At 37.5% G+C, this 9,988-nt stretch overlaps 1 protein-coding gene across 1 annotated transcript; it reads right to left on the minus strand.

Annotated features, from left to right (window-relative positions):
* Positions 1–1,363: 1,363 nt before the first annotated feature.
* On the minus strand, positions 1,364–3,537 carry LOC107031490. Its single transcript, XM_015232891.2, has one exon. The coding sequence runs from the start codon at positions 3,076–3,078 to the stop codon at positions 1,546–1,548; it is 1,533 nt and encodes a 510-aa protein (XP_015088377.1). The 5' UTR covers positions 3,079–3,537; the 3' UTR covers positions 1,364–1,545.
* Positions 3,538–9,988: the final 6,451 nt, after the last annotated feature.

Here is a 9,988-nt window from a genome sequence, read left to right on the forward strand (position 1 = left end):
CTTTTTATTGATTTAATTATTAATTTAGTGTGTTTATAAATTACAAATAAATAAATTTAACCGTTAATATATAAAATCACATCGATCAATGCATATCCATATATATATATTTCATTTCCAAGAAATTTCTACAAATCAGTGTCTTAAAGGACGGAGGCGTGAGGCATTTCACTTAGTATAGAGCAAGGCGTAAACCCTATGAATCTTTAAATTTTTAATTTACAAGTTGTAATACAAAATTATAAAATACATCAATAGTTTGAAACAATTACAAACATAATTAAAGAAACTCATGGAGAATAAAACTCCTAAATCTTAACTTTTCTAATAATAAACAAAATGATCAATAATAGAGTTATAACAAAAAAATTACTAAATTACGAATAAATATACAATTACTTTTAAATAGTTAAATAATAGGAGAACTTTCACAAATAGCCACTTAAAAATAACTAATTACTCTCCATAGCTATAGTTTATGATTAAAATTTGTAGCTACATTTTATATGAAGGAAAGAGGCGATCGAGACTGGGAGAGAGAGGAGAGAGGAGAGAGGCGAGAGAGAGGGAGGAAAGAGTGGGAGAAAGGCGAATTGTATATTATATTGGTTAGGTAATTGTATATTATACATATGTATTTGTATACATGGCAAGAGAGATTGGCAAATGGAGGAGAGAGGCGAGCGAGACTAGGAGAGGGAGGAGAGAGACGAGCGAGAGCGAGAGAGGACAGAGAGCAGGAGAGAGGCGAATTGTATATGTATATAATTGTTTATTATACATATACATTTGTCTATAGGGCAAGTGAGATCGGGAGAGGGAGGAGAGAGGCGAGCGAGAAAGGAGAGAGAGTGGAACAGAGGTGCATTATATATGTATATATGTTAAATAATTGTATATTATACATATGTATTTGTATATACTGACAAATTATACATATACAAACATGACTAACTATACGAACTCAAAATCAGCCCACGTAATGAATATATAATGTTAGTCGCGAATGGTAATTATAACAAACTATAGTTATAATAAGTAATTAAATAGTATAAGTTTGTTTTATTGCGTAATTTTCCCTAAATATAGAATAGGATAGTTCTGAAAGATATGACGAACTCATAAAGACCAATGATAAATAAGAAAAAAGTAAAATTTCACTACATATTTTTATATAATATAATCATCTTTACAGTGTTACCAAATAGTAAAGATGTGCTACTACAACTAGTTATTTGAGTTACTCTCAATTTCTTATCTCTATTTAAAAATTATTAAGTATCATTCATTTATTCAAGATTATAATACTTGTATTGTCGAACAGGAACAAACATGAAGATCAAGACCAAAAAGATGTATGAACTGATAGAGAAAAGGAATATATCTTCGATAAGCTATAGTATTTAATCACAAATATAGTTGTTGTAGAAGCAAACGCATTGAACGTAATTCCTTATATTGGGGCAAACAGTAGATACATATGAAGTAAAAGAGAGAATTTTTTGGCCTCTTGTATAACAAAAAAGACTAAAGAGCTAGACTGTATTACCACCATTGATGAACAAGAACTCCACTTTCTCTTAGAGAAGTGAAGAGATCCAAACACTGGCTATACGTATTCGGATACTTTGAAGACCTCTCCCCAGGGCAGCACTTCTGCCACCTATTGTAATGGCACTCAAGAAATACTTCATCAATCAAGCATATCGCCCCTGTTTCAATCAATCTCGGGATCAAATCAAATTCGGTCCCTTCGACATCCATCTTCATCACCACGTAATCCTTCTCTGATACCGCGCTCATCAACCATTCAGCAAAGTCAAAACCTTGGATTAAATCCACCTCACTTGCACCTTCACTAGAAGATTCAACAGGTTGAATTCTTCCCATCCCTCTTCCTTTCGACACATCTTTATGACCCGGATCTTGATTAATCTCAAACGATAATGTCTCATTCCTAACCCAAGCTGCATATGGCAACAATGTAACCCCTTTCTTCTCCTTATACTGTCCATGGAATGTCTTGTCAGCCTCAACAGCATATATATCAAAGGTCTTGTTTTGCTTAGGATACTGTTTCTTGAACCAACTAACAATGCTGGAACCATAACTCCTTGAACCAACATCAACATACACGTATCTCTGCTTAAAACTAATATCCACCATGGATGACAAGTACTTAATGCTCTGTGCATTCTTCTTAAGTGTAATCCATGGTTTCTTAGGTTCCTCTTTAATCAAAGGCTCAGCTTTTCTAATCAGTTTCATCTTATAATCAGGAACATGACGACAGTTGTTCTTGGAATCACTCACTTTTTCTTCAACAAATATATCCTTTTTCATGATAATCTCACGAATAGTCGAATCGAAACCATCAATATTCCTAGACTTAATTAATGTACAACAATTAAACAAATGAAGGAATGAATTGAAACTGTATGTATCATTAGAACCTGTATGGACAACTAAAAACCCTTCGGGTTTTAGAGTCCGGCAAATCTCCGCCGCGAAATCTCCCGGCTTAAGTGACTTGTCTATCATTCCGGCACCGGAAAATATGAAATCAAACGTATCATCTTCAAAGGGTTGTTTAACAGCTTTGCCTGTAATCACTAAAGGCTTTGAACCTTTCTTGTAAATCCCAACGGAATCGGCTACCCCAATTTCCCTCAACGCAAAAACATCAGCACCCAACGGTGTTTCAACGCAAAGGGTTTTTGAATTTGGGTTCAAAAAACCCTCTGCAACAAGATCCTCAAACACCGAAGAGTAAAACTGGGCTGATTTTTGAAACTCCTTGTTTGCCCATAGATCGGGAAGTTTGGGCTTCGCGGGAGCAGATTTTCCGGCATTCTCGGTAGTCATAACCGCTGATACAGACTCAGTGAGCTTTCCGACGCCGGCAATAACATTGACATTTTCCGGTAAAGAGAAGAAACAGAAATCGCCGAGGTCACAAGTTTCCCCTTTGAGAGTCACCACATAAGCAAACCGACAACAGACAATCACAACACAAAACAGGCATAAACGTACCAAAACATTCCTAAAAAAACCCGGTTTCCCCGTACTATGATCCATCAAAATGACTCCTTTTAGTTTTCAGAAATGAATATCTACAACGAATTTTTTGTAAGTATTTAGAAGAAAAAAGAACGGGTAAAGATTGGAGAGGAGATGGATTTAGTGAAAAGAATGGGTTACCGGGAACAGAAACGAGCAGATGTATGATTACCGCCGATGAGAGAAAGATGAGACATGGGTTTTGAAAAGGGTATAAGGAAAGGAGCAAAATCAGTAAAAGGGCCTAACATTTTGCAGGAGAAAATTAGTATTTCATAGATATCTTCCTGCAATTCCCCAATCCTAAACCCAAATTCAATAATCTTTTGCTGTTGTTTGAGAGGATTATTGAGATTTAAATAAACCCAATTCTTGAAAATTTGATGTTTTTGGATGTGAAGAGAGAGAAAGCAAAGCCGAAAAAACTGTAATTCTAATAGAGAGAGAGAGCGAGAATGTAGGTATGCGAGTTTCTGGAGGGCAGGAGATAAGAAAAAGCGTGTGAAGAGGACGAGTATTTCGGGTCGGGTCGGGTTGTTCTGGTACATTTACTTCCAATAGGGTTTGGGTTTGACTTTATATTTGAAATACTTATTTTATCTTTAATTATATAATAACAATAATTTTTGAATATTTTATCAATTAAATTTTTTTAATAGAAATTTCATTTTAGTAATACAAACTAGCTATTTTGCCTCTTTATTACTCTCTTTCATATTCTATTTTCTTTTTAATCTATTTTAAAAAAATGATCTCTTTTCTTTTTTAGCAATAATTTAATTTTAATTTTTTACATGACATGTTTAAAATCACAAAATTAAAGAATATTTTGGTACATTTAATATAACTTTAATTTAGATTCACAAGATTAAAAAATCTTTTTTCCTTCTTAAACTCCGTTCCAAGTCAAACAAGGTCATCCTTTTTTAAACAGATAGAGTATGATATACTTTCTTTTCGGCATAAATTAATATTTTATTATTTTTTCTTTTTTTTTAATTTTAAATTTAATTGTGACAAAGACAGAAAATTATAATTTTTATAATTTAATTTATGAGTTTCTAGAAGGAATTAAATAATTAACACAAATTTGTGTTGTATTATTAGTTTTTAATTTGTGATCATACATAATTAAATGAAAATTAAATACTCCCTTTGTCCACAATTATTTGTCAAGCGTAAGATCATGCACTCCATCTTAAGGAAAATTTAATATAAGATGTAATTTGACTAATATAATTTTACTATATCAATAATATCAAAAGTTTACATAACTTTTTAATTGAATAAAATGGAGTAATTATTAAGGACAAAATTAAAAGAAAATAATTAATCATTTTTCGATTATTTATATTAACAATTAATCTTAGACGTCTATATTTAATATATCTATCAAACATTTATAAATCAAAAAGTAATTAAAAATAAATAATAAATATTTAATTACAAATTAAAAATTAATAAATCTAACTGATAATGTGGACTTGTAAATTGACTACATGGTTTAGACTTTAGAAGTGGGTTTGGTGTTTCGAATTACAATTTTGCCCACATGCAGATGTTATGCCAGCTCATATTCAAAGTCATATACGTCTTTCATTTTTTGTATTTATTTTGCTTTCCTTTTTGTAAAGCATTAATTATTGGACGCGCAAAGAAAAGAGATCCCTTTTAATGATTGGCTGTCTTTTTTCTTTCTCTCTGTTCTTCACTATTTCTTCTGTCCATTTTTATTATATTGTTTGAAAATCAATTTATCTAATTTTTAAACTTAAAATCAAATTGTGTTATTTTAATATTTTAAATTAATTTAAACTTAAAATCAAATTGCATTATTTTAATATTTTAAATTAATTTTAGATATTTAAAATCGTACAAGTAGTATTATAACTGTAATTTTTGCATATTAGTAAAAAAATTTATTGTTTAATTATGTAAAAGGAAAATATGAAACTAAAAAGAGTACTCTTAAATTTTTTTTGCTATAGATAGGGACTAAACTATATACATAATGTTAATTAAACTATAATAATGGAAAGTTCATGTTAAGAATATGCATTTATTAAAGATAATAATACTAATAATTACTTGGATTAGCTTTAAGTAACCTTGTTATATGGAGTAAAAAATAGTTGTACACATTCAATGCATATTATTAAATCTACTCTAGTCTAGAGAATATTGTTAGTAGTTATTGATTAACTTCCTAGAGTTCAATATAAATAACCGTCACTAGTAAAATTAATTGAATTGTAGAAAGTGTACCTTCGACACATCCTATAATAAAAAGTGGTAGAAAGATGTCAAAATCACTACTATGTAAAAAAAAATAAAAAAAAATCATAATATGAGTTGGGAGGGTTATAGGTTATTGATAAAAAATTAAAAATTAAATCAATTTATCTCTTTTTCTAATTCTTTCTTGTTAAAATGGAAAACGCATAAGTATTTTCTTAATCTATGCTTAAAATTTCAGAGATACACTTATACTATATTAAGGTTCTATTATCCCTTTGATTTTATTTTATAAGTAATTTTTTATCCCTTTTCGGTCTACATGACACTAGCTTTAAAAAAATCAATCAGTGTTAGGCCCACAAGATAGTGTCACGTAGGCCAAAAAGGGGTAGGAAATTATTAATAAAATAAGTTCAGGGGGTAATAGGACCTTAGTATAGTACAAGTGTGCCTTTGAGATTTAAGGCATAGATTGATGGGGTACTTGTGCATTATCCCTTATTAAAATAAAATACTTCCTCTATTTTAAATTATTTGTCCATTTTTTTTACCTACTACACCAGAAGAAGGAGCTTCTCAAACTCGACCACCACTGTTTAATGGAAAGTACTATGAATGGTGGAAGAATCGCATGATGGATCATTTACTAGGAGAAAATCCAGACCTATGGGGAGTCGTGTTGGACGGTCCAACCATACCCATGAAGAATGTAATTGATGGAACCACTCAAGTACCAAAAGATAGGAAAGAATGGAATGCTGCAGATAAATTTGCAATTCAGAACAATGCTAAAGCAAAAAAGATCTTGATAATAACAGATAGTATTAAATAAATAGTATTAAATAATATTAGTATTTACTGTGTACTAATCCTAGTCCTATTAGAATTAGTACTCCTTAATCCTAGTCCTATTAGGATTAGTACTCCTTCCTATATCTCCTATATATATCTCCTATGTATTCCCTTATTAGGTTAACACTTCAATACAATCAATATTCCTTCATGGTATCAGGAGCCAGAAAACCTAGATCTTCTTTTCTCTAGGTTTTTTTTCTCTCTTTAGGGCACCGATCGTTCCCTCTCTTCTCTTGGGCGGCGGCAGCCATGACAACCGAGGTGGATCCTCTCGATTCACTTCCTTCTGGCGTTAAACTCCTTCTCAGGCATCTTCATGCCCTGATTCCCGAAAAATTATCAGACATAAATTACCCTACATGGAAAATCACCGTTCTTACAGCCCTTGAGGCCAATTACCTTCTCAAATACGTCGATGGAAGCACAGAACCGCCGCCGGCAGTCATCACCGCCACGGACAAATCAGAAAAAACCAATCCGGCCCATGCCGCCTGGAAAGCCGTGGATGGCCAGATCCGATCATGTTTGATTGCGGTCATCTCTCCCACGGTTCAGAAACACGTCCGATCCTACACAACTGCTTCAGCCCTGTGGACGGCCCTCGCAACACGCTATGCATCAATTTCCCACTCTCATATTTTTCAATTGCGTGATCGTCTCCACACAATTACCAAAGGCACGAAAACTATGGCGGAGTATTTAGACGAGGTCTCCACCATCATCACAGCCCTCGACACCGTGAACGAAATCATTCCCGAAAAAGATCTCGTCATGTGCGTCGTTCGGGGGCTCCCATCAGCTTACTCCTCCATTAAACAGGCAGTTCGCATCAGTCCAACGCCCGTTGACCTGGCTACTCTCTCCTCGTGGCTAAAAAGTGAAGAAATCAACGTGGATCTGGAGAGCAAACTTCTTCTCCGAGAAGCCGCTGTTATGGAGCCGGCCACCGCCCTCACCGCAAGCCAGAACTATCGCGGGGGGCGTGGTGGCGGCCGGCAGGGGAGCCGCCATGGCTACGGCAGAAACAGCGGAGGCCGCGGGCGCGGCGGTCGGCAGGGCAGTCGTCCGCCGTACGACGGTCAGCAGCACGGCAGCAACAACAGCCTGCACTCCTTCGGCAGCGGCGGGCAGTCATCTTCCAGCGGCGGGCAGGGCACTTACGAGCGGGATCGTCCAACTTGTCAAATCTGTCAGAAAACAGGACACACCGCTGTTCGTTGCTGGTTTCGGTATGAGGAGAGCCGAAATAGTGATAACCGTGCCAATTATGCATCTCAAGCCGGCCCTTCCTCTGAATGGCTGTTGGATACTGGGGCCAACATGCACGTTACTTCTGATCTATCCAAGCTTAACGCTCCAAATCCATATCATGGCTCCAATGGTATTACTGTTGGCAACGGTGAGTCCCTTAATATTTCTCACACTGGCACGGGTACCATTAAAACCCCCACCGCTATCTTTCACCTAGGTAACCTTACCCACGTCCCTTCTATTAAATCCAATCTCCTTTCAGTTCACCAATTCACAAAAGACAATAATTGCTCACTCTTGTTCACCTCTAATGATTTTCATATCCTAGACAATACTACCAAGAGGGTGATTTTTCAGGGCCCCTGTGAGCATGGTCTGTACGTTCTTCCTGGCACAAGTTCGTCTGCCCACCCAGTTTCAGAAAGCGTTCCTGTGGCTCCGGTGGCTCTTTCGGCTGATGGCCACAGTCTGTTGTGGCACAGTCGTCTGGGTCACCCGTCTACTCAAATAATAAATTCTTTAATGTCTCAATTAGGTTTTTCTTCCATTCATGTAAACAATTGTGACTCCTGTTCAATTGCTAAATCTCATAAATTACCTTTTACTTTATCTGAGAAGCGTACAACTGCACCTTTTCAACTTATTCATTCTGACCTATGGGGTCCTACTGCTGTTCCTTCATTTGCTGGTTTTCGCTATTATATTTGTTTTGTGGATGATTTTACAAAATACACTTGGTTGTACCCACTAAAACACAAATCACAGGCATACACCACCTTTGTCACTTTTGAAAAAATGGTCAAAACACAATTCAATTCTCATGTTAAACTTTTTCGAAGTGACAATGGAAAGGAATATGTCAATAACATCTTTGGCCAGTTTCTGCAATCCCTGGGAATTATACATCAAACCTCCTGTCCATACACTCCCGAACAGAATGGGGTGGCTGAGCGTAAGCATCGCCATCTCATTGAAACGGTGGTTACTCTTCTACATCAATCTCATCTCCCTGTCTCCTTTTGGGTAGAAGCTCTAGCCACCGCAAACTACCTCATTAACAGAATGCCCAGTCACACTCTCTCCAACAAATCACCCTATCAACTCCTTTACCAAGAACTTCCCAATTATACCAACCTCCGCGTCTTTGGGTGTCTTGCCTACCCTTGGCTACGCCCTCATATTACTCACAAATTACAACCCCGATCCCGTCCTTGTATTTTTTTGGGCTATCATCCTACCTCCAAGGGTTATCGCTGTCTTGACCCACAAACTCATAAAGTCTACATATCTCGTCATGTCAAATTTGTCGAAAATGAGTTTCCCTACGAGTCTATTTCCTCCTCCACAAATACATCATTCATTGGCGTCCTTCCCCTTTTTCCAACATACTCACAGGGTCCCTCACCACCTTCCCCCACACCTCCACCCACTACCCAACCACCCCTCATCACCCCTTCGACCGTCACCCACAATACACCCGCAACCACCACCCACACTCACAACCAACCCGAACCACCCCATACCCACAACATCTCCAGCCCGATCCGTTTTGGGTCCTTCCCGGCCACCCCCGAATCACCACCGCCCGTGCCACCCCCCAATACTCATCCCATGTTAACCCGTGGCAAAGCCGGTATCTTTAAACCCAAAACCTTTCAGGCTACCATACTACCAAATACACCCCTTCCCGATAGTGAACCAACAACCTACTCTGTTGCCTCAAAAAATGCTTATTGGCGTCATGCTATGGATGACGAGTTTAAGGCTTTGACTGATCAGAAAACTTGGGTTCTTGTACCTAAGCCCCATGGGCGGCACCCAGTGGGCTGTAAATGGGTGTACAAAATTAAACACAATGCGGATGGCAGTATTTCCAGGTACAAGGCTCGTTTGGTTGCTAAAGGCTACAATCAGGAGTATGGGCTTGATTACTCCGAGACATTCAGTCCTGTTATTCGGCAGGAAACCATTCGCCTGGTACTGTCACTCGCCGTGCGCAACAATTGGCTCATCAATCAGTTGGATGTTTCCAATGCTTTTCTTCATGGCATGCTTGATGAAACTATCTACATGACGCAACCACCGGGCTATGTTGATCCCCGCTTCCCTCAACATGTTTGCAAACTCCAGAAGTCTCTGTATGGGCTCAAGCAAGCCCCCCGTGCTTGGTACACACGTCTGAAAACGTTCCTCCAGGGACTCGGCTTCACGTGTTGCGTACACGACACGAGTCTGTTTACTCGACATTCAGCACACGGTACAGTCATTCTTCTTGTCTATGTAGATGATATCATTATTACAGGCTCTACTGCAGCTCTCATTCAGGATGTCACTCGAGCTATGCATACTACCTTCAAAATGAAGGACCTTGGCCCGTTACATTATTTTCTGGGAATGGAGGTTTCTCGGACAGGCAGCGGCTTGTTTCTTCATCAGTCAAAATATGCTCGAGATCTGTTGCAGAAAGCTGGACTGGAAAAATGCACCAGTCAACCAACACCGATGGCAGTCTCTTCGTCTACGAATGGAGCCGACACCCCCTTTGCCGATATCACCCACTTCCGCAGCCTCATTGGGGCTCTAC

Source organism: Solanum pennellii, chromosome 9 (genome assembly GCF_001406875.1).
Source record: "Solanum pennellii chromosome 9, SPENNV200".
In the NCBI taxonomy this organism is placed as follows: Eukaryota; Viridiplantae; Streptophyta; class Magnoliopsida; order Solanales; family Solanaceae; genus Solanum; species Solanum pennellii.